The 25,078-nt window shown below is 39.7% G+C and overlaps 1 protein-coding gene across 26 annotated transcripts in view; it reads right to left on the reverse strand.

The window, feature by feature from the left end:
* ttn.2 (titin, tandem duplicate 2) overlaps positions 1–25,078 on the reverse strand; it is a 181,506-nt gene that overhangs the window by 94,789 nt on the left and 61,639 nt on the right. For 13 of the 26 annotated variants that reach the window (XM_014173782.2, XM_045707534.1, XM_045707532.1 and 10 more), the window contains 33 exons: positions 24,669–24,743; positions 24,122–24,187; positions 23,779–23,853; positions 23,454–23,525; positions 22,515–22,652; positions 22,164–22,307; positions 21,807–21,923; positions 21,387–21,479; positions 20,753–20,962; positions 15,754–16,239; positions 15,140–15,436; positions 14,861–14,932; positions 14,685–14,762; positions 13,943–13,978; positions 12,167–13,666; positions 11,605–11,661; positions 8,700–9,095; positions 8,057–8,326; positions 7,675–7,950; positions 7,437–7,576; positions 7,175–7,301; positions 6,814–7,083; positions 6,398–6,664; positions 5,987–6,250; positions 5,746–5,885; positions 5,413–5,539; positions 5,021–5,287; positions 4,630–4,896; positions 4,251–4,517; positions 4,020–4,159; positions 3,769–3,895; positions 2,901–3,043; positions 908–1,031 (listed from right to left, as the gene is read on the reverse strand). In XM_014173782.2, coding sequence (XP_014029257.2) covers positions 908–1,031; positions 2,901–3,043; positions 3,769–3,895; positions 4,020–4,159; positions 4,251–4,517; positions 4,630–4,896; positions 5,021–5,287; positions 5,413–5,539; positions 5,746–5,885; positions 5,987–6,250; positions 6,398–6,664; positions 6,814–7,083; positions 7,175–7,301; positions 7,437–7,576; positions 7,675–7,950; positions 8,057–8,326; positions 8,700–9,095; positions 11,605–11,661; positions 12,167–13,666; positions 13,943–13,978; positions 14,685–14,762; positions 14,861–14,932; positions 15,140–15,436; positions 15,754–16,239; positions 20,753–20,962; positions 21,387–21,479; positions 21,807–21,923; positions 22,164–22,307; positions 22,515–22,652; positions 23,454–23,525; positions 23,779–23,853; positions 24,122–24,187; positions 24,669–24,743 — 7,128 coding nt within the window. The remainder of the gene's footprint in view (positions 1–907; positions 1,032–2,900; positions 3,044–3,768; positions 3,896–4,019; positions 4,160–4,250; positions 4,518–4,629; positions 4,897–5,020; positions 5,288–5,412; positions 5,540–5,745; positions 5,886–5,986; positions 6,251–6,397; positions 6,665–6,813; positions 7,084–7,174; positions 7,302–7,436; positions 7,577–7,674; positions 7,951–8,056; positions 8,327–8,699; positions 9,096–11,604; positions 11,662–12,166; positions 13,667–13,942; positions 13,979–14,684; positions 14,763–14,860; positions 14,933–15,139; positions 15,437–15,753; positions 16,240–20,752; positions 20,963–21,386; positions 21,480–21,806; positions 21,924–22,163; positions 22,308–22,514; positions 22,653–23,453; positions 23,526–23,778; positions 23,854–24,121; positions 24,188–24,668; positions 24,744–25,078) is intronic. The other 13 variants (XM_045707527.1, XM_045707530.1, XM_014173784.2 and 10 more) reach the window with 13 other exon arrangements.

Consider the following 25,078-nt stretch of genomic DNA (forward strand, 5'->3'; position numbering starts at 1 on the left):
TGCTAAGGGGACAGGACAACTTCACCGCATCAAAGGGACGATGGACGGGGCCATGTACCGTCAAATCTTGGGTGAGAACCTTCTTCCCTCAGCCAGGGCATTGAAAATGGGTCGTGGATGGGTATTCCAGCATGACAGTGACCCAAAACACACGGCCGAGGCAACAAAGGAGTGGCTCAAGAAGAAGCACATTAAGGTCCTGGAGTGGCCTAGCCAGTCTCCAGACCTTAATCCCATAGAAAATCTGTGGAGGGAGCTGAAGGTTCGAGTTGCCAAACATCAGCCTCGAAACATGAATGACTTGGAGAAGATATGCAAAGAGGAGTGGGACAAAATCCCTCCTGAGATGTGTGCAAACCTGGTGGCCAACTACAAGAAACATCTGACCTCTGTGATTGCCAACAAGGGTTTTGCCACCAAGTACTAAGTCATGTTTTGCAGAGGGGTCAAATACTTATTTCCCTCATTAAAATGCAAATCATTTTATAACATTTTTGACATGCATTTTCAGGATTTTTTTGTTGTTATTCTGTCTCTCACTGTTCAAATAAACCTACCATTAAAATTATAGACTGATCATTTCTTTGTCAATGGGCAAACGTACAAAATCAGCAGGGGATCAAATACTTTTTCCCCTCACTGTATGTAAATGCAAGGTAAATACTCCCAATTCTGGCCATTTAATGTAAAGTGGAATCATTGCGTTACTATGAACCTGGTCTATATAGCACCATATAGTGCACCATATTTATCTGTCCAGTATGCTTTATAGAGTAAATATTGGGACTATATTGTTGTTTAACCTTATCGAATTCACAAAAAAACAGGTCTCAATGTTGGTTAAGAGAGCAGTTGGGGCAATAATCTCTATAACAACCACAACTAAATACCACAAACCGCAACCTACCATTCACATGTAGTCTGGCCTCAATCTGGAAATCCTTTGCAGTGAGTTTAACTTCCCCATCCTCTGAAATCTTGACATCTCTGAGAGTCAGAGTGTGAGTTTTGCCTTCTGCTCGGGTGACCACCTGTGCAAATCAAGCAGTTTGATTAATCAGGGGGACGGTGACAGCTATGGGTGGTCAAGCTATTTACTTCTTCCCCTGATTGAACATCAGCAGCTGGTGACAAGGGACTGAAGGGGCCCTAGGCTCAATTTTAACTCCTGTTGCCATCTGACTCCTCCACTTTCCCAAAGCCTGGGGGAGTTGGTTAACTAAGACAAAACCTCTTGAATGTAAACAATATAGAACTACCAGTTATGGTACAGTGGTACAGCAATCACAGTCATAGGTTCTATAGTTTTTTTCCCTATTACAAATAGTCATGACATGCCTAATGACATATGTGAAAACATGAAGATCATAGCAGTTCATTCACAGGCCTTTGGCAAATGATTATCGAGCAGTTATTTAGCTGTATCTATTGCAAGGTAGACTATATTCTTTTGCACACAAGATATTTCAAACAACTTTAAACAGCCACTTTAAAACAACAACCCTGCAGGTAGGGTACCACATGAGGGAGGAGGATGTCTTCCCTGTAACGCACAGCATTGACATTGCCTGCAATGACAACAAGCTCAGTCCGATGATGCTGTGACACACCGCTCCAGACCATAACGGACCCTCCACCTCCAAATGGATCCCACTCCAGAGTACAGGCCTCGTAATGCTCATTCCTTCGACGATAAATGCAAATCTGACCATCACCCCTAATGAGACAAAACTGTGACTCATCAGTGAAGAACACTTTTTGCCAGTCCTGTCTGGTCCAGCGACGGTGGGTTTGTGCCCATAGGCGACATTGTTGCCGGTGATGTCTGGTGAGGACCTGCCTTACAACAGGCCTACAAGCCCTCAGTCCAGCCTCTCTCAGCCTATTGCGGACAGTCTGAGCACTGATGGAGGGATTGTGTGTTCCTGGTTGTTGCCATCCTGTACATGTCCCGCAGGTGTAATGTCCGGATGTACCGATCCTGTGCAGGTGTTGTTACACGTGGTCTGCCACTGCGAGGATGATCAGCTGTCCTTTTATGGTTCATTGAACAAGCATGGGAAACAGTGTTTAAACCCTTTACAATGAAAATCTGTGTTATTTGGATTTCTACGAATTACCTTTGAAAGACAGGGTCCTGAAAAAGGGACGTTTCTTTTTTTGCTGAGTTTATATAACTGATCGTAACTGAAGAGAAAACCAGGCTACACAACATCGTAAATCAACCTATCATATAACGTTTCACACTTCAAACCCACAGGAATGAATTAAATAATTAAATATGTACAGGCCTAACACAACACATTTCAGATTTAAAAATTATAACTGTGAAATAGCTCTTCAAGCCACCTGCCACTGGACGCACACACTTGAAGCGGTTAAAAATAACTAGAAGAACGCTTGCAGGGCAGAAAAGCCCTCCTGCGTTATCTCAAAACCCAGATCAAATCCCCAACTGGAATCCTGATCCTCACAGGTCTATATGCAGAAAGCATGTAGGTTGCACATGCAAGAAAATTAAAACAAAATTTATTAAAGTAAATAATGCAACAGGACAATCTAAGATCCTTTTAAATTAAACAAACATTTGGAATAAAATTAAGGTAAACATAGGAGATAGTTGAGATCATGTTAAAACACTTAAAGTATTTGGGATATGAGAATAGGTGATAATCCAGGTAGTAAATTCCATGACAACATGTATTTGTCAAAAGCTGAAGAACATGCGCACATCCAGGTACTTTCCGCAGGTGCTGGAGTTATAGGCAAACTCATGTTTAACATGTATTTGTCAGTCATATGGAAAAACTGTTGTTTATAAGTACAGTTCAAAGTCTTGGCATGTTTCCATATCAATTACTTGAGGTGTTGTCAGTGTTTAAGATGGTATAAACACTTACTCTGTCACTTGGCTCCAACTTTGCACCCCCTAGGAACCATTCCACAGCAATTCCTTCATATGACAGTTCACAGTCGAAGGTGGCGGTCTCCCCGGCAGTAACAGTAACATCCTTGAGAGGCCGCAGCAGGCCGATCACTCGCGCTTTAGATTGAGGAGAAGACATCGTTAGTCATTCCAAAATCCCAAGAGAAACCGGTAAATCCTTAACTGCTAATCCTCATTTTTGCGGATCCCCTGATGGCCGGCCACTGCTCAGGAGCCCTGTAAACCACCAGGAAAACTGCTAGGACTAACGCAGAGAGACTTGTCATTGGGGGGGGGGGCTTTCTCATTTGCATACCCAGTTTCCTTGAGATCTATATGGTCAGCAGAAAACTTTGAAGTACGGCAGGTTGTACATTAGCTCTGCCAATCACTAACCGCCCACTCTAGATAAGGCATGTGGCTTCTAAAATAGCCACAACACCTGATTGGCCATTAGCCCACACCCTGCCAAACCATCGACTAGGCAATCTGTCCCTGTCAATCAACCTGTTGGAATTCTCCCTTAGTCCTCCCTTGTAAAACACACTTTTGACACCTGCTTAAAAGGGGCTGTAAATGCCTGACTACATCCTCATCTGAAAGCTCTGGGGTTTCCTTATTCAACTAACAGTTGGGACAATGTATCATTCAAACCCACCATAAACACATTTTTACTGATTAAATGTACTCCTAAGGGCAATTTAAACAAATGTTATTGGATACTTAAATGTTTTTGTTGGTGGCTCACTTGATGGTATGCATATCTTACAAAGTGTGGCTTTAACAAATCAGTATTTATCTAATTGTCAGATAAATGTGTGAGTGTATTAAATCGTTCTCACCTTTAACTCTAAGCTGAGCATTGGATTTAGCATTGGCAGCCTGGAAGTCAACTTCTCCGGCCTGATCCATGCGAACGTTGTACAGGATCAGCACATGCCTTGTACCCTCCTCCTTTATCTCACAGTCCTTGAAAGAAAATACACAAACAGTCACTAAGTGATCATCATCAAGTGATTTTTTTCTCAGCCGCTATGAAACGTAGTAAGGAACGTCCAATTATGTAGTAATAATAATATGGATATTTTCTTACAGCAGACTGATGAAGGGCCTCTCCCTTGAGTTTCCAGTGACCATGAACTTCCTCCTCAGAGATCTCAGTCTCAAACTTGGCAATTTCAGTTTCTGTGACTTCCACGCTGTACAGGGGCCTGACAAACTTAATGTCACGCTCTGTAGAACAAACACAAAGACAAGTGTTTGTATGAATGAAAGAAAAGACACTGCATCCCTCAAATGCTGAGCTAAAAACACTAAAGGATACCTTCAATGTTGAGCTTGGCTGTAGTTTTATCCGAATCACAATCACAGGTGTATTCTCCAATGTCGGCTTTCTCTGTCTTCTTAATGATCAGCATACGCCTCTTTCCATCGGCTTTGATGGCCACATTCTTGGAGGGAGTGATTTGCTGGCCACCTTTGAACCATTTCACCTCTGCATTGGGCTTGCTCAGTTCACAAACCATTGTCAGTTCATCCTTCTCAGTGACTGAGTAGTCATGCAGTTTTGTCGTGAAGTAAGGCTTTCCCTCTGTTGATGAAAAAGAAACCATGATGAGTTGTGTGTGTGATATTTCACTTTCGACAACGGTAACTCACCTGTTTCGCCAACAACGTTTCAAGGATTTTAACGGTATACTAACCGAGGACTGTGAGCATGGCCTCTGAGCTTTTGCCCATGGCTTCTACTTTGATCATGGATGTGTCATCAATGGACACCTCCTTGAAGGTCAATTTGTGCATCTTGCCATCGTCTGACATGTGCACAACTTTGCTGGGATGCAAACGCACACCGTTCTTGTACCAGGTGACCTGGATGTTGTCATGTGAGAGTTCAATACTGAACTCTGCCGTCTCACGCTCCTTGACAGTGACATCCTTAATGGGCTTGACAAACTCAAGGCGAATTCCTGATAAGACATTCAATTCATAAGAAATTAAATCATCGTCATCGTGAGAAGATCAATTTCAATCACTTGTAATGAATTGAATCAGGATTTAAACAGGAAGCACAAAAAAATATCTTCAGATTACCTTGGATAACTAGTTTGCCAGTGGTTCTCTTGTCTTCTGCCTCAAATATGTACTTAGCTTCATCATCATATGCGGCAGATTTGACCACCAGAGTGTGTCTTTTTCCCTCATGGATAATATCAAACTTATCATCAGCTGTCAACTCATGAGATCCCTTGAACCAACGGAAGCTCTTGGGTTCTCTCGACACCTCACACTCAAATCTGGCCTCATCCTTTTCATACACTTGCACATCACTCAAAGGTGTGACAAATGTAATAGGACTCTCTGTATTTCAGAAGGAAACAGAGACAATGTGGCATCGTGGCAATGCATAGAACACCACCACTGAAAATATTTACATTTACATTATCAGATTAGATCACCAACCAAATGTTTCTTTTTAATCTCACCTTTCACTTTCAGATTAGCAACACATTTAGCATTGGCAGCTGTAAATCCAATCTCCCCTGACAAGGGGGCCTTGAGGTTGTACAATATCAACGTGTGCTTTGCACCGTCCTCTATGATTTCAATATCCTGCAAATGGTGGTAAAATTAATGTCAAATTGTCCAGATTAGATGAAGACGAAGAGGAAAGGGAGGAAGGAGGGGGAGAATGCTATAGGCTGTTTCATTATAATATTTCAAGATAACGTAATGGATGTGAATGAATGATCACGTAATTGATATGAGTGGTAGAATGGTAACACAACAGTGAGAATTATTTGGTCTATGTAACATACAGGGGATTGAGTAAGGACTTCTCCGTTCAGTTTCCACTGTCCATGAACATCATCTTCAGAGAGTTCTACCTCAAAACGAGCGGTCTCACCATCAAAGACCTCAACGCCATACATTGGGCGAGTTATCTTTATATCTCGAGCTGCAATTCAGGATTGAGAACATTACAATTACAAGAAAAAAAACGCACGAATGTTCTCAAAATAAATGTTTGTTCTATGACAAACATTTGTAATTGCTTACCCTCGATGTTAATATTTGCCATGGTTTTGTCCGTTCCACAATCACATATGTATTGGCCCTTATCTCTGTCATCCACTTTCTTAATGGACAACACTCTTCGATTTGCATCAGCACTTATGGTTACCATCTTAGAGGCCTTAATTTCAGTCTCATTATGGTACCACATGACTGGGACATCTTTGCTGAGTTCACAGTCCAGAGTTACTTCGTCTTTCTCGACTGCAGTATAATCCTGCAACTTCACTACGAAGTATGCATCACCCTCTGGAACATGGAAAAGTCATCAGGAGGATACGGGTTTTGTATTCTGCATTTATGTAATGTAGCATGGTGCAAATCCTTAAATGAGTTCAAGGATTTCAATCACAACAAAGAAACAAACAATAAATAAAGGAACAAAGCAGGGGTTACCTATCACCGTCAGGTTTGCCATTGAGGGAATTCCTTTAGCCTCTGCCTTAATCTGGCAGATATCATCTAGAGTCAACTCCTTGATTTCTAGTGTATGTTTCTTTCCACGACTATAGATGAGCACGGTTCGGCTCACATGGAGTTTGGTTTCATTTTTGTACCATGTCACAGGTACATTCTCATGAGAGAGCTCAAGCTCAAACCGAGCAGTGTTACCTTCCTTCTCAGTTTGGTCCTGAAGTGGCAATTCAAATTTGAGCCTCATACCTATATGTTAGATGAGTGCATATTGGACTTAGTTAAAAGAAATTCCAACTCGTAAATTAATTAATGAATCACAGGGAACAACTTTTGATGATAGCAAACGAAAACCACTCAAAGGACGTCAAATCTAATAACAATGGTTCCACACTTACCCTCCACAGTGAGTGTAGCGGTTGACTTTTTGCCCAAGGCTTCAATACTGTAAAATCCCTCATCATCAAACTCACAATTGTTTATGACCAACATGTGTTTTTTTCCATCATCGATTATTTCATATTTTTTGTCTGATGTACCAATGGTGTCAGAACCCTTAAACCACATGACTTTAGGCACATCCTTTGTGATAGTACACTCAAACATAGCCTGTTTCTTTTCAGGTACAGACACGTCCTTCAAGGGGACTGTGAAGTCCATTTCCAGTTCTGGGAGATACAAATAATGATCTCTTTATCAATACATGCATAATATATTCGATACATACATAGATAATTTGCTCTTGGAACAACTGCTTACCCTTGACTGTGAGCACAGCACTAGTGACAGCATTCAGAGCTGTATAAGACACTTCACCAGACGCGTCCAGTGGAACACTTTTCAGAGTTAGGAAACGTTTCTTGCCCTCCATTTTGATCTCACATGTCTGAAAGTGCAAAGAAAAAAAAAAAGTTAAACAGATATCGAAGACTGTTCAACATTTAAAACAGTTTTTCTGAAAGTTTAGGTTACGGTTAATGTCTGGGGAAATATTTCAGTCAAATCATAAGACAAGTCTTACCGGTGATCTTGTTAAGACCTGCCCTCTATGTTTCCATTCTCCAGGCACATCCTCTTCAGATATCTCAGTTTCAAATGTAACATCCTCTTTCTCGACCACCTCACAACTGGAGAGAGGCTTCAAGATCTGAGCTTCACGTTCTGTAAAAATATCATAAGTATATAATAAGCATTCACTTCATGTAGGTAGCCTTCCTTGATTCAACAACATACAAAATATGTGTGATTGTGCAACCAACCTCCAAGAGTCAGTTTAGCTGTGTATCTGTGGCCTTCAACTTCCATGGCATATTCTCCAATATCGTCGGGCTGTGCATTCTTTATTGTGAGAGTCAAGACTTTTCCTTCTTTCTTGACCTCAGTCTTGTCAGTAGGATCATTAGTAATCTCATCGTTGCCTTTGAAAAACTTCCAGTTGGGGGTTTCTTTGAAGAGCTCACACTTGAAAGTGGCAGTGGCCTTGGGTTTCACATGCTGATCTCTCAATGGTTTCACCAACCAGTCTCTGATAATTTCTGTAAAATTAAGATGTAATCAGTTTTTGTACATAGATGAACAGATAAGAGTATATTTATATCGTTGGTAGGTGTCAACAGTTTATTTAGGGAATTATCTACAAACCAATGATTTTCACAGTTGTTTTGGTCCTGATGAGTTCACACTCGCATGCGTAGATTCCAGCGTCGTCATCGCCCGTGTTCTGGATCGTAACGGCATGTTGCATTCCAATGACGTTGATGGCCACCTTTCCAGGGATTACTTTGAGGACCTTACCACTCTTCATCCAGGTCACTTCTCTCTCCTTGTTCAACTCACAGGTCAGGTACATAGGCTGCCCCTTCAGGACTGACGTCTCCTCATCCAGCTCCTTCACCCACTTCACGGGCAGTTCTGAATGCGTAAGTATTGGGTTAGTATTAGGTCGTTAATTACATTCAAGTTATTTGCATCAAAATGTAAAGGTAAAATGCATCAACGCATATCAATAATACATACATGTAACAATCATTGCAACTTAAATCTGACATAGAAGCTACATAGATTAAGGAATACTTTATCAAAAAGGGAGTACTTTCCATAAAATTGTGTAGTTATACGGTATACATTTTTATAAAACAATATAAAACAAAACATTAAGTAAAACATTTTTATTTAATCTACATTACCAGTAAATTAATTGTGATCAGGTTTTCAGTGGTTTACATGATTTTGTTAAAAAAATAAGATTCTTATAAATACATAAATTCATAATTATCTGAAATACCTTCAACAATGAGTTTAGCGGTTGTTGTCTTTTCCTTGTTGCCCAGCTTGGCCACACAGGTATATTCTCCAGTGTCAGAAAGTTGGACGTCAATAATGGCTAGTCTGCGATCTTTGCCATCAGAGGTGAATTTGTGTTTTGGACTCTCTCTTAGGTTGCTGTCATCTTTCATCCATGTAGTTACTGCAGTAGAAGGTGAAACCTCACACTCAAACGTAGCAGAAGCACCAACAGCGTCACCTTCTTGTAACACTATGTCTTTGAGCGGTTTCGTGAACTTCAGTGGAACTGCTTTAAGCTGGAATCCGAAAGGATTAGCATCGGGTGGTTTGTCTCCTCCACCACCGGGTTTCAGTCCTCTACCCCTGCCTTCACCAGGGGATGGGGTTTTGCCTGCTAAAATTCAGACACAATTACACAGATTAGATGTTTAGCCTGTTTACATCAGTTAAAGTGTCGATATGTAATGTTTTGGGCGAACTGACCAAATTCACATAGAAATGTGAGTTATAGATCTATCATTCTACTTGAAAGCAAGTCTAAGAAACTGTAGATCTGTTCTATGTGCACTATTTCTATGCGTCCCGTTCCTAAGTTTTGTTTTTGCATCTTTTACTTTTGGTTTTGTACACCAGCTTCAAACAGCTGAAACAACAATATTTTTGGTTATGGAAACTATATTTCACGGTGGTTTAGATACAATGATTCTCTACACTATATATATTTTGTCACATAAACTGAAATTAGGCGAACTATTAGAGTTTTAGCAACCAAGAAATGGAGGAGCGATTTCTGCATAGTGCAACTTTAAAAGTGTTCAAATGTTCAAACTAATACATTTGTAACACTTACAATGTTAACTCTTACAGTGTTAAACTAGAAACATATTTTTCCTAATAGAAAATGTGTGTGCAAAGGTACAGTATTTTTATGGTAGTGGAAGAAGTTTAGAAGTTTACATTTTTAGATGCTACTGGCTTGTGTTGAAAAATGTATGCTAGTGAAGTAGAATCAGGCTAGTGACTATCAGAGAAATAGTAGTGAGATAGTACCCTTTATAAAACAGGGAGTTTGTATCCTGAATGCTGTTTGGTTGATAGGTGCTTGTTATTCAAGATAATACATGATAAATGCCTGTTAACGGTTCCATTTGAATTATCACTGCACTTGGGGGGGGGCTCCCGAGTGGCGCAGCGGTCTAAGAAACTGCATCTCAGTGCTAGAGGTGTCATTACAGACCCTGGTTCGATTCCAGGCTGTAACACAACCACGTGTGTTTGGGAGTCCCATAGGGCAGCGCCCAATTGACCCGGTGTCGTCTGGGTTAGGGTTTGGCCGTCGTTGTAAATAATAATTTGCCTAGTTAAATAAAGGTTATTAATTTAATATATATACATTTTATATATATATTCGACCAGCAGTCTCTCATTGCTTAATTCAACATGCTGCTAGATACAGCAAATGTTAGATAGTTACTGTATTAACTGCAGTAAGACAGCTTCCTCATTATGAATAATACATTTAGTTGGCTAGCAAGGGAATGTTAGCCAGCCTGCATAACTACACTTAGAAAAAAGGGTTCCAGAAGGATTCTTTTGCTGTCCCTATAGGATAACTTTTTGGTTCCAGGTAGAACTCTTTTTGGTTCCAGGTAGAACCCTTTTGGGTTCCAGGTAGAACCCTCTGTGTAAAGGGTTCTACATTGAACTCAAAAGGGTTCTACCTGGAACCAAAAAGGGTTCTTCAAAAGGTTCTCTTATGGGGACAGCCGAAGAACCCTTTTAAGTTCTAGATTGCACCTTTTTTTCTAAGACCGTAGCAACCAAAGAAAGAAGTTTATGTTACTTAAATAGCTGTATTTCTGTACTGGTAGAATACATTTCCATTATATTATTTGAAAAACAGAGAAAGAAACAAAGATTTCATACACTCCTAGTTTTTGTCTAACTTGTTGGGAAAGAGGTCAACATTTCAGATTTTAAAAGTTAAAGAGAAAAAGTAGTTGACAAGGTTAGTAACACAGCTTTATCTCTGGATTGGTAGTAGATACAGTATATAGTATAGCCTACATGATGAGATTATTATGGAAAAAAAGAGTGAGATCATTTTTATTTGTCAATCAGCAGCCAGCATAGATCATCATGTCACCAGAATAAGACCTTTGATATTTACTGGAAAGGAGCACTAAGCTCATCATCTTGCACTTTCACCACCCTGTGAAATTCATCATAACGTATTTCATCTGTAGCCTAATAGACTGCATGTTTTCCCAAGTCATAGTCGGAGGACCACACAACATGTCATCGTGTGACAATATGATGGTTATTATAATCAATATTTGCGCATAAAATAGTTCCACCGCCATTTCTCACATAATTAATTTTACCGACACAAAAAGATCCCACCTTGTCTAACATGTTTTGTTTTGTCAACATTTGGAAAGTAGCGACAAATTAGCTTTTTCATCAGGCCTGTTGTGACATTTTTTATCCGACATGTACTTCACTCGCATAAAAAGGTTGGATGGAAACCTGGTTATAGACTAAGTTTTGTCTAAATTGTTAGGAAAGTGGTCAAAGTAGCTGATTTGTATCAAAAGCAAGTGTTGACAGTGGATAAAATGTTGGATGTCATTGCTGAATTATGGGAAGTTTATAGTGCTGAAGACATCCCATTGAAGTGGATGGAGGCTTTGGGGAGGACAAAAAGGTTAATAGTTTAAAAAGTATAAATTATATTAAAAAGCTGTTGACAAGCAATTTAAGATGAATCATTCGAACAGTGCTTATTGTTGGTTATTATATAACTATTCAAAATAAGTTACAGTGAGAACATTGAGAGTAGAGTGTGCTGACGCTGCACTCTAAAAAAGTTCTTATTTTCACATGGATGTAACCAGTCTTACCTTTGAGGCCTCTACCTCTACCTCTGCCTGTGCCTGCTTCTTCTGCTGGCTTTCCATCTGTTTAAGATATTTAAAATGACTATACCGTAAAGACAGATCACATTCAAATCCCTTATAAATATTTTACTCAGAATTGTACATTCAATATGGAGAGATAAATAAAGACAAAGGGTGATGATGGAAACAAATTAACAATGGATGATGGGAGATGGGTATATAATACACAATGTCAAACACCATGTGGAAAAACAGCATGCCAAACATGTGCTTTTTACATGGATTGACAGACAATTAATAGAAACATGGAGACTGACATGGAGAAACAACACAAAACGATGACAAACAACACATAGAACATAAAAACATTAAGACGGAAATGGATGAAGATTATTTAGGTTGAAATACTTTTTCTGATGAAAATGATCGACATGAAGAAACAATGCGAAATTATCACAAACATTAACATGTAGAAAATGAAAACACTCAGATGAAAATGGGTGGAGATTATTTTTGGGTTAAGGACTTTTTCTTCAATGGTGATTCGCTCCAGCCTTCATCTCACCTCGTCTTGGCATTCCAAGTGCATCACCTTCCTCTCCCAAATCTTCTGCGGATCCAGGACTATCACGAGGGGCAAGTTCCCATCCCCAACCTTCACTGTCAGATTCCTCCTCAACATCTGGCTCCTCCTCAAATACTTCCTCCTCCAGCTGAGTCGAGATCTTTCGTAACTGTACAGCTTTAGGGGAAAGCTCTTTCATTGCTGGCACCTTCTTCAGTCTTGCTCCATCAGTTTCCTCTTGTGGTGATTTCTTTGGAACTTTTTTGAGGGTAACACCTTCAAATGAATCTTTTGGTGAAACTTCTTTGGGTAGCTTTTTGGTCCTTTCTGCACTGGGCTTCCTCTCCATAGTAATTTTTTCAATTTCTTTTGGCTTTGGTTTTTCAACCTTAGGTGAAGGAGTCTTTTTCAGTTCTACCATTTTCTTAAGTGTCTCTTCATGCTTTGAAGGCTTATCTTTTTCTTTGTCCTCTTGTTCTTTTGGCACCTGCTCAACCTTTTTTAACTGTACTGGCTCTTCCTCTTTAGGACTCTTTTCCATTTTCTTTATGGGTGCTGTCTTTGGAGGACTTGGCTTTTGTTGAAGGGTTTTTTGAGCCTCTTTCTTCTTCTCAGCCTCATTCTCAGGCTTCACAGCTTCAGTGTCAGCTTTAGGTGACTTTGAAAATGGCTTCAATTTAACATCTTCCTTCTCTTGCTCCTGTATTGGAATCCTTTTCACCTTTGTCAGTGGTTTGTCCGAATCCTGGACTTGTTCATCTTCAGGAACTTTGGTCACTGGTTTTAATTTGACTGCCTGTGACTCTTCTTTAGCACTAGGAACTCTATCAGCTTTCTTACGATCAACAGGTTCTTTGATGTCTTCATCTCTTGATGGTCTCTCACCTCTTTTGAAAGCCCCAGATTCCTTATCTTTGTACTTGTCCTTCTCTGGCTCAACGGTTCCTGCTTTAGGAGATTTTTGGAACGGTTTTAACGTCACAGTTTCTTCTCCTTTTTCATCTGATGGCAATCTGGACACTTTCTTTAGGGCTAAACTGGGGTCTGTTGGTTCCTCTTCTTTCACAGCCTTGGGAGTTTTCTTCAAAGTCATTTTGTCCTCTTCTTTTTCATCTCTGAGAATGGTCTTCCGAGACCATTTGTCCTCAGTTGAGTCTTTTGTTTCAACCTCTTTAGGTGTCTTTACTTTAGCGCCATCAGGTATCTGGCTGATTTTATCTGTCTTGCCGATTTGCTCTGCCTCATACCTTTCATATACTGTTACTTCAACTTCTTCATACACTCTCTCTTCAAAGTCATGGATTGTATGCTTCGTAATTTTTGGAGGAGGTTTCTTTGGTGGCGCTGGCAGATCTTCAAAGGGGACTGAAGGCACTTTCTTCAGTGATATAATCTCCTGTTCTTGCTCCACATCTTTGGATATCCTGGTTGTTTTCTTCAAGGTTGGCAGTACAAGTGTTTCTTCTTTCTCAACATGAATTTTTGCTTTTTGTCGGAGAACTGCAGTAAAGGTTTCATATTACACATAACAGCTCACTTAACAAGATAACAACATTGAAAACATCACATCAAACACTGAGATTTAGCTATACAGCAAACAAGACAACACACAGAACACTCAACCAACCAACAAACAAACAAAATTTAACAAACAAACTCACAGAAAACAACAATAAAGTAGGAAATTCGTCTGTATATTTAAAATATTGAGCTGGATATTTATTTATATGCAAGGAATAGTGAAATGTAAAGTGAAAAACAAAGTATTCATCATACCTTTCTTAGCAGGTCCAGGTGCCTGCTTGCCTTCACCTAGTAGGGAAATTAAGGGAAAGTAAACACTGTTTAGTACAAAGATTCACATTCATTTGAAGATATATGGGATACAAGCCTCAATGTATCAAGTACGGTCAGGACATTGAGATGTGATTGAGGGAAGTTGTATAACCAGCCCAATCACTTAAGGAGAATGATTCACTTTTCTCTTTGAATGGTATTGGACATTATCTTGTGGAACCAATTGGGAATTCCAAGGGAATTTCCTCCCATAACCAATCAAAGATGAAGATGAGTGAAGTAATATTATCAAGTGAAGATATAACAGGGAAACTATGACATGCTCACATTCATTAATACATTTCAGGATGAGAACTTTAGTAAGACATTTAACATGATATGACATTACATACAGAACCACAGCATTGCTATGAAGGTGGTTAGAGGTGGCACCTACCTGATTTAAATAGTATAACATGCACATAAAACATTATAACGAGACTGGACAAAGAACAGGAATGTTTTTGTGGATCGAAGAGGCAACCATCTATGTTGAATGAGATTATACAAACACATTTTGGTGACTTGAAAAAAAAACAAGCAAAATATGTTAGCCTCAACCCTCTACGACTATAATGAGGCTTAAGATAGAATGCTTAGTAGTATTTGGATGGTGTGGTTTTCGAGATATTAGTTTGTCATTTTATGTCTATATTTTTGTGAATTTTTTGTTGTTGAATACCTGTCTCCATATCATCTTGTTCTTGCACTTGGAAGGCAGGCTTTGTTTCCTGTGTAGTCTTTTTCTTATCTTGAGGAGCTTCAAAAGAATGTTTAAGATTTATATTTGCCCAAGAAACATTCATTCACGAATGTATTTAAAGAACATACATGATGCAACATTAAACAGACATTTACCTTCAAGAGGACTGACTTTCTTTGCAAGTGACTCAGTGGGCTTTGGAGATGTTTTGCTCTCCTTTATTGGTACTTAAAATAAATGTGTACAATGGTCAAAATCAAGACAGTGCATGTTGGGATAAGCATTAAACCATTGAGAAGAAACATGTCATCATCACACACACATAACAGATAATACGTAATATCCAAAATACATAACACACACAAACATAACAGACAGGATAGCAAGATTTTTAAGATTTAAGATTTGTGTTTCAAGGATTGTCCTTGTTATACCTTTTGGGGCAGCAACATCTTCACTTGACACCACTTCAGCAACAGCCTTCTTCTCTGGCTTAGAGACTTTCTTTACAAGTGGCTCCACTGGCTTTGGAGGCTCAGCAACAGCCTTCTTCTCTGGCTTAGGCTCAGACTTAGGCTCAGGCTTAGACTCTGGCAAAGACACTTTCTTAAGAAGTGGCTCAGCAGGCTTTCGAGGTGACTCCACCTGTTCAGAAATAGCTGTTTTCTCTGGTGCAGGCACTTTCTTTGCAAGAGGCTCAGCAGGCTTTGTAGGTGATTCCTTTGCTGGAACTTGAAATAAAATTATACCATTGTCAAAGTCAATTTTGATTTATTTAATTTTACCTTTATTTAACCAGGTAAGTCATTGAGAACACATTCTCTTTACAATAACAACCTGACAAATCAAGATATTACAGATTGCGGTATGCATTGGACCACTGACAAAGTATCAGAGAAAGACTATATCAAATATAAACATAGCACACACAAAGACAGAGAAGAACATCAAAACACATAACATAAACACAAACATAACTCACAAAATATAAAGATTTTAAGAGTGAGGGAAAATGTAAGATTTGCATTTCAAGATTTTCTCATTATACCTTTTTTGGGAACAACATCTTCTTCAGCATTAGTTGTCTTCTCTGGCTTAGTCTCTGGTTTAGCCACTTTCTTTGCAAGTGGCTCAGTAGGCTTTGGTGGAGATTCTACCTCAGCAATAACCATAGTCTCTGGCTTAGGCACTTTTTTAGGAAGTGGCTCAGTGGGCTTTGGAGGTGATTCCTTCACCTCCTCAGCAATAGCTGTTTTCTTTGCCACCGTCTCTGGCTTGGTCTCTGGCTTAGACTCTGGTTTAGATACTTTCTTAGCCAGTGGCTCAGTCGGCTTAAGAGGTGATTCTTTCACCTCTTCAGCAATAGTTTTCTCTGGCTTAGACTCTGCTAAAGACACTCGCTTTACAAGTGGCTCAGCCGGTTTTGGGGGTGATTCTTTCACCTCCTCAGCAACAACTGTTTTCTCTGGTTTAGGCACTTTCTTTGTAAGTGGTCGAACAGGTTGTAGGGGTAATTCCTTCTCCTTTGCTGGTACTTGAAATAAAGTTATACTATGGTCAAGAACAACATACTACAGAAGTGAACCATCAAGAAAATACAAAGGCAATATGTGATCAAACAGCAAACACATAAGGATAAACAAATAAGGAAGTATCCCAAACACAATTACACAAAACGTACACACAAACAACATACAAACAAACAACAAAAGAAAGCAAGATTTTAAGAGTGACGCAAGAGTGAAGATTTGTATTTCAAGGATTGCCCTTGTTATACCTTTTCGAGTTGCAACATCTTCTTCACTTGAAAGAAACACATCTTCAGTAATAGCCTTCTTCTCTGGCTTCGACTCTGGTTTAGCCACTTTCCTTACAAGTGGCTTTGGAGGTGATTTTTCCACCTCCTCAGCAACTACAGTCTTCTCAGGGGGCTGTGGAGGTGGCTCAGGGGGCTGTGGTGGTGAGTCTTTCACCCCTACAGTAACAACAGTCTTCTCTGGTTTAGCCTCAGGTTTAGGTTCAAGCTTAGACTCTGGTTTAGATTTAGGCTCTGGTTTAGCCTCTGGCTTAGGCTTTGGCTTAGCCTCTATTTTAGCCTCTAGCTTAGGCTCTGATTTAGGCTTAGTCTCTATTTTAGCCTCTGGCTCAGCCTCTGGTTTAGGTTCAAGCTTAAACTCTGGTTTAGACTTAGGCTCTGGTTTAGCCTCTGGTTTGGGCTCAGCTTCTGGTTTAGGCTTAGGCTCTGGCATAACCTCTGGTTTAGGCTCTGGCTCAGCCTCTGGTTTAGGTTCAAGCTTAGACTCTGGTTTAGATTTAGGCTCTGGTTTAGCCTCTAGCTTAGGCTTAAGCTTAACATCTGGTTTAGGCTTTGGCTTAGCCTCTATTTTAGCCTCTGGCTCAGCCTCTGGTTTAGGTTCAAGCTTAGACTCTGGTTTAGACTTAGGCTCTGGTTTAGCCTCTGGTTTAGGCTTAGCTTCTGGTTTAGGCTTAGGCTCTGGCATAACCTCTGGTTTAGGCTCTGGCTTAGACTTTATTTTAACCTCTAGTTTAGGTTCTGATTTAGGCTTAGTGTCTACTTTAGCCTCTGGCTCAGTCTCTAGCTTAGGCTCTGGCTTAGCCTTAGTCTCTGGCTTGGCCTCTAGTTTAGGCTTAGGCTCTGTCTTCAACACCACAGCGGGCTGTGGAGGTGATTCTTTCACCCCTACTTCAGTAACAGTCTTCTTCTCTGGTTTAGCCTCTAGCTTAACCTCTGGTTTAGACTCTAGTTTAGGCTCTGGTTTAGGTTTAGGCTCTGGCTTAGCCTCTAGTTTAGGCTCTGATTTAGGCTTAGTGTCTACTTTAGCCTCTGGCTCAGCCTCTTGTTTAGGCTCTGGCTTAGCCTTAGGCTCTGGCTTGGCCTCTAGTTTAGGCTTAGGCTCTGTCTTCAACAGCACAGCGGGCTGTGGAGGTGATTCTTTCACCCCTACTTCAGTAACAGCCTTCTTCTCTGGTTTAGCCTCTAACTTAACCTCTGGTTTAGACTCTGGTTTAGGCTCTGGTTTAGGCTCTGGCTTAGCCTCTAGTTTAGGCTCTGATTTAGGCTTAGTGTCTACTTTAGCCTCTGGCTCAGCCTCTTGTTTAGGCTCTGGCTTAGCCTTAGGCTCTAGCTTGGCCTCTAGTTTAGGCTTAGGCTCTGTCTTCAACAGCACAGCGGGCTGTGGAGGTGATTCTTTCACCCCTACTTCAGTAACAGCCTTCTTCTCTGGTTTAGCCTCTAACTTAACCTCTGGTTTAGACTCTGGTTTAGGCTCTGGTTTAGGCTTAGGCTCTGGTTTATCCTCTGGTTTAGGTTTAGGCTCTGTCTTAGCCTCTGGCTTAGGTTCTGGCTTAGGTTCTGGCTTAGGTTCTGACTTAGACTCTGGCGTAGACACTTTCCTTACAAGTGCCTCAGCAGGCTTTTCAGAAATAGCTATCTTCTCTGGCTTGGACTTTGGCTTGATTTCTGGCTTAGACTCTGATTTAGCCACTTTCTTTGCAAATGGCTCAGATTCTTTCACCCCTTCAGCAACATCAGTTTTCTCTAGCTGAGACACTTTCTTTGTAAGTGGTTCAACAGGTTGTGGAGGTGATTCCTTCTTCTCTGCTGGTACTTGAAATGAAATGATACTATGGTCAAGATCAAGATACTACAGATTGGGGTAAACAGTGGAGCACCAATACAATACCAAAAAAGATGTGATCAAATAGAAAACACAATACAAAAGAGACACAAAAACATACACATAAACAACAGAGAGAATTGCAAGAATGACACAAGAGTTGTGGATTTTGACCACATAAGAGGATGTGTTGATATGGGATGGCAAACACTGGAATGAAGCAACTTGATGAATAATACTGGACAAAAAAAGTTTGATTTCAAACTAAGCATGAAATTGAATTGATGGATGATTTTGCTGACAAGATGATGAGATGAAACATGTTAGATTTACTTAGTATACCTCTTGAAGGCGAGGCTTTTGAAGAGATCTTTTCCTCCTCTTGTGAGTCAAGTGTTTCCTCTTCAGAAGGAATTACTTTAACAGGTTTGCCTTTTTCAATCACCCGTTTCTTAGTTTGGATGTCCTCAACTGTAAAAGGTCTCTCTTCGATGGGCTCATCTCTCATAGTAAGTGTCTTGTCAGCCCTCTCCTTGGATTCAATGACTTTGGCAGGTTTGTCTTTCTCAACTACCTGTTTCTTAGTTTGGATGACCTCAACTCTAATCTCTTCAGTGGTTTCCTCTCCTGTAGTAAGAGTCTTCTTAAAAGTTTCCTGCTTGGATTGAATTACTTTAGAAGGTTTGCCCTTTTCTATAACCTGTTTCTTTGACTGGATATCCTCATTTGTACGGGGTATCTCTTCACTGAGTTCCTTTCTCATAGTAAGGGTCTTCTTAAAGGTTTCCTCCTTGGATTGAATAACTCTGGAAGGTTTGCCTTTCTCAACTACTTGTTTCTTTGATTGGAATACCTCAACAGTACAAGGTATCTCTTCAGTACCAACTAATCCCTGTCCTTTCTCTGTGGGCAACAGCACTTTTATTGGAGAGATACCTTCTGACAAATGTATTCTGTCCTTTCTTGTATTAACTTGTATATTTGGTATTTCTTCAATTACTGATTCTACTCTGATAGAACATTCTACTGGTTCTTTGCATTCTACTGATTGAGAAATACCTTCTTGGTTAGATCGAATGTCAGTTTCCTTTCTTGCTGTTGGTTTGGGGGAAATAGTATCTGTGGCTGCATTTATATTCTCTGAAACATCCATAACAGATGCCTCTTGTTTTGAAACATATTCTTCATGTTCCTGGGGAGATAATTTTCTTGGAGAACTATAATCTGTCTTATCATGAATCTCCTGTCTTCCGCCTGACTGTTCCTTATTGTCTGATACCCTGGTGGTCATTTCCTTTTTCTTTACAATGTCTGTTTTCTTTTCTTCCACTTTTTTATCTGTGTCTATAGCCTTGCTTTCACCCTTAACTACCTGCTGCGTATTAGGAGACTTTTTCATAGATATTTCTTCCCTCATACTAGCACTCCCTTGCTTCATGACGGAAACTTCATATTTTTGTAGCTCAGTGTCCACTTTTTCATAATTTAATACCTCCAAAGATACAGTATCCTTCTTTATAGATACACTGTCTTTTGTAGTAACTTTGGCAGCTTTCTGGACAAAATGTTCTTCTGTAGATTGAACTACTTGATGGATAGGTATATCTTCAATTGTAGCCTGTTCTGTTTTTAACTCAACTACATCAACAAAACGAGTTCCCTTAGTTTTGATGCCTGTGCCCTCTTCCTCTCTAGACACTAAACTTGCAGTGTAAACACTTTTCCTGAGAAGTGTTTCTTCTTCTTCTGTGGACGATTCATGAGACTCCCTCTGAAGAGATCGATCCTGTTTGGCTGGTAAATCTGCCCCTAGATCAGACCTAACTTCAACAGCACTTCTTTCCTTTGGTTTCGGTGTAGTAAAAACCTTAGTAGCTCTATCTTTCCTCTTGGAAACCTCACTAAGAGATGGTTCATGTTTCATATCTGACTTTTTATCTTTTTGTACAGATACTTTTTCTGGAAGGATATCTTTTGTCGTCACTGAAATCTTCTGTTGGAATGTCGATGTAGTGCTATTGTCCAATATATCACCTTTGTTCTCATATGACACCTCTTCATATTCATTCCCCACTTCTTCATACTGAAAGACTTCTTCTATTGGAGGAGCTCTCTCCATCGTGTCGGAAACCTCCCACAACTCGTGAGTCTTTGAAGATCTCTTTTTCTCAGCCATCTGAAGACTAGAAGTCACTTGAAGTTCTAAAGATGTTTTTAAGAGTTCCCACCAAATGGAGGTCGCAAGAGATTAACGACAAAACACAACATAAAGACAAACATTGGGTTTAAAAAAACACAGATAAAAGAAAGTAGTACTGGCATGCCATTATGCACCTGATATCTACATTTGGAGGTGAAATAAGATTTTAATAAATTGAACACCACTAACATAGAGCACATTTAGAATACCTGTGTCTGGCGGAGTTCCTTTTCTTTGTGGCATTACTTCTATTTCTGAAGTTGGAACTTTCTTTTCTTCTTCCATCTCCTTTTTAGGTTTAGTAACAGGTACCTTTTCAGTAGGTTTTTTCTCAGGAACCCTCTCAACAGGTACCTTTTCAGTAGGTTTTTTCTCAGGTACCCTCTCAACAGGTACAGGCTTTTGTTTGGGCTCCATTACTTGAAGCACATACAAGACACGCATAAGACATTGGCAACACAGAAGAGTGACAAAAGGGTTGTTGCATAACACATCAAATCTGACAAACAGAACGTCACGTGGCGACGCATGCAACACTTTACTTCAAACATATTGTCAACATGGTCACAAACATAACATGACCCATATCTAAAACAGTTTTAACAACTTATGATAAACTATAAGTCTAATATTATGTCATATTGTAACACCATTAAGTCAGCTTCATGATGATAGTTAAAGTGTTACCCTTGTGTCTAGATTGTCAAACAGATGGAAAACTGAGGAGAACGGAGAGCCAGAATATGGTAAACTTAAGACAAAGAATAGTTCAAGAAGACTCTTAAGACATCACAGTAAACAGTATGTACGGAACAGTACAAAAGTCAATGCATAAATCCCTACCTTTTTGCGGTGTATCTTCCTTTGGAGTCACAATAACTGATTCAGGCTTTCTGGCAACCTTAAGAGGTTCTGGTTTTCTTTCTTCCACAGGAACTTAAAAGACCATTTAAGTTTGTTAAAAACATGCATATACAATGAAGATATTCAAGAAAGTCGTTTCAAACACAGACATTGCACAAGTCACACTCTATTGAGTGGTAAGACTGTATGACGATGATTATGACGAGACAAAATTAAGCAACTGGTGAAAATACTTTTCAGTTGTGCATAAACATTTCAAAAGACAAACTCTGTGACGTAGAAGCTAGACGATACCAAATGTGAACATAGACAAGACATAGATGTTCAAAGCTGGGGTTGGTTAGAAGAAAGCCAATAAACATTAACGGGAGAAGCATTGACAACCTATATTGTGTATACCTTGTTCTGGCACAGGTTGCACATGAGGCTCTATGTCCTCTCTGTCCACTTTTTGAGGGATGGTAGCTGGTCTTTGCGGAGTTACCTCCTGTCTTTTTTGTGCTATTTGTGCTGGCACTTCAAAGAATATGCAAATTATCAGTAATATACAATGTGCTGTGATGAAAGCACAACAAACAGACATAAAATTGACAAAGAAAACAACAAATACGGATTCCAAATTCGTGACATTACATAGTCTTAAACTTTGTAATGCCACAGACAAACAAAGATGGACTGACAAACAGAAGAGTATAAAGAGCATACAAGTTGTTAAAAGACTCAGAAAGCTGCCTCTCTTTTGAGAGATACTGATACCTTGTGGTGATGGGACCTTCTTTGCAGCAGGAGTAGGCTCTGGCTCCTTTGGAGAAGGAGTAGATGCAGTCTCTGGCTTTTTAACTGCTGCTGGCGTTCCTGGTTCTGGTTTTGAAGCCTCTGGTTTCTTAGCTTTCTCAGGAACTTAAAGTAACATGCACTTTGATTTAGAGTTCACATACCAAGGTAATAATTACACTGCATACAGATTTGACACAAAATAAAAATGAACTTCTATGTTAGAAGCTATATAAACATAATAATATATAATATACATACAATTACACAAAGGAGAGGTGACATTAGGGAGGGAAATAAATACTCCACAAAACAAGACATGACAGGAAATACCTTTGGATGGTGGACTCTCTGGTTTCTTTATAGGTGCACCCTTCGGTTCAGGTTCAACCTTAGCCACAGGTGAAACTTTAGGCTCTGGTTTTGGCTCAGCTTTTGGCTCCGCAACATGGGGTGCAGCTTGAGGGACATCTTCAGGTAATACAGACATCAACATTAGAAACTATGGGCTATCAAGAAATACCGAGTACAAGAGTGAAAGCCATAAAAGTATGGGACAAGAGTATGATTGAGACAACTTCTCTAAACTCAATGCACAAAGTGACAGAAGTGAACACACTTAGTCACACAGGCTTATTCACACAGAATCCTTTGGGATAATAACATGCAGTGTTAGAAAGTGCTATATAGATGATTTAGAAACTGTGAAATAGACAGACAAGAGACTGACAAGTGTCACGCCCTGATCCGTTTCACCTGTCTTTGTGCTTGTCTCCACCCCTCTCCAGGTGTCGCCCATCTTATTTATACCTGTGCTCAGTTTGTCTGTTGCCAGTTTGTTTTGTTCATAGAACCTACCAGCATTTTGTTTCCCTGCTCCCTCCTGTTCCTTGCTCCTGTTTTCTAGTTTACCGGTTCAGACCGTTCTGCCTGGCCTGACCCAGCCTGTCGTCCTGTACCTTTGCCCCACTACTCTGGATTACCGACCTCTGCCTGACCTGACCCTGAGCCCACCTGTTATTCCGGTGCCTTACACCCTCTCTGGATTATTGACCCCTGCTTGCCTTGACCTGTCGTTTGCCTGCCCCGTTAAAAGAATAAACTTTCCTCAACACTGTCTGCACCTGGGTCATACCTTAAAACGTGATAACAAGAAGATATGGTATTAAGAGACAGACAACTGAAAATATTCAGGACAGAGACTCAACAGCATAAGAGCTACAACAGCAGCAGTAGGAGCATTTCTGAAGCACATGGAAAAATGCAGTATACCTTTCTTTAATGGAACCTGTTCAGGTTTCTCAGCTGGCTTATGGAAAGGTGCCTTTGCTTCTTCATGTTCTTCTAAGATATTGAAAGTGAGCAATTACATACACCAAAATAAAAAGAGCACAATATTGGTTATTGAAGTCATGCAAATAAATACTAAATAATTATGGACACTAAGTTGAAGAAAACAAGGCTCACGTACAACAACCACAAAAGCAATCAACTAAAACAAACAAATTCACAGATTTAGTTAAAAGAAAATTAAGAATACATGACAAACATGACAAGATCATTAGACAAGCACATAATTTCTGATTTAAGACTATACCTTTTGGAGAGGGAAGTTTCTCTGCGACAACCTCTGCAGTTATCTTCTCCTCCACTGGCTTTTTGGCTTCAGGTACTTGGAAATATCATCACAGTAAGTACAAGTTATCACTGAGTTAATGTGTAGGGACAAATATAATTAATCTTATAATGTAATTTACAGTAGTGGACATTGGTTACTTTACACAGACAAACAGTCATGCAAAAGTAGAATATTTATAGTAAAAGCCCTTCTTTTCAAATTGAGTTTTTTTTCAACAAGAGAGACATACTTGGGTAAGTTATCAAAATGTACACACATCAACCAGATCAACACAAAATTTGAAATGCAGATATTTAGATACCTTTATGTGGTACTGCTGCCTCAGCTGGTTTAGCCTTCTCCTCGGGTTTCTTGTGCACTTCAGAAACTTTAAAGACACTCATTGTGTTAGCCAATGTAGCAAAGCACTATCTACTGTGGACATCCATGCATTCACATGTAAGGTATTTGCCAAAGAAGCACATATATTTTGAAAGACAATACAGACAAACACATAAGCCACTATGCGTGATCAACTTAAGAGCAAAGAATCAAATATCATAAATACTGAAAGTACAAACCAAGGTTAAACTAAGCAAGACATGGAAAGAAATTGAGCATGGCATGGCAGGGAAAACCTTTGACACGGTTAAAAGAAAAGCAAGCTGTAAACAAAGTTTCAGAAATGACACATGAACAAAGATCATGAACTTCTTTTGCCAAAACATTGCCGACTATGTACATCACATAAAAAAAGAAGCTGTTAAATAGTTTACCAATTGACACATGAACAAGACTATGAACATGTTTGCCAACTTTGCCATAACATTGCTGTAAGCCAAGACAGAGAGAAATTGTTCTTTTAATACCTTTTTGTGGCATTTCCTCCCTCATTCCAACCTTCTTACTCTGGATGGACTCTTCCTCAACAGGTACTCTCGGGGCTGATAAGACAATGAGAATATATTAGTATAAATGTTCAACAAGGCACATTAGCTAAGGATAGAGGGTTACAGTTATAACAGACAAATATAGACACAGAAATGAAATAACTCCTGTGGGACAACAAAGGAGAGAGAAAGACGTGTGATTTGTGACCATGTTCCGCACACACAAACACACGCTAGCACACTATGGTACGATCACACATACAAAGAGTAGGAGCCCATACATTCTGTTTCAAGATATTTTCAAAGAGTGGCTCAAACATACAAAGACAGACAAGGATGCTTTTAAGCACCACACATGTTAATACCAATGTGGCTCAAGGTGGAACGTT

Source organism: Salmo salar, chromosome ssa25, assembly GCF_905237065.1.
Source record: "Salmo salar chromosome ssa25, Ssal_v3.1, whole genome shotgun sequence".
Taxonomy (NCBI): domain Eukaryota; kingdom Metazoa; phylum Chordata; class Actinopteri; order Salmoniformes; family Salmonidae; genus Salmo; species Salmo salar.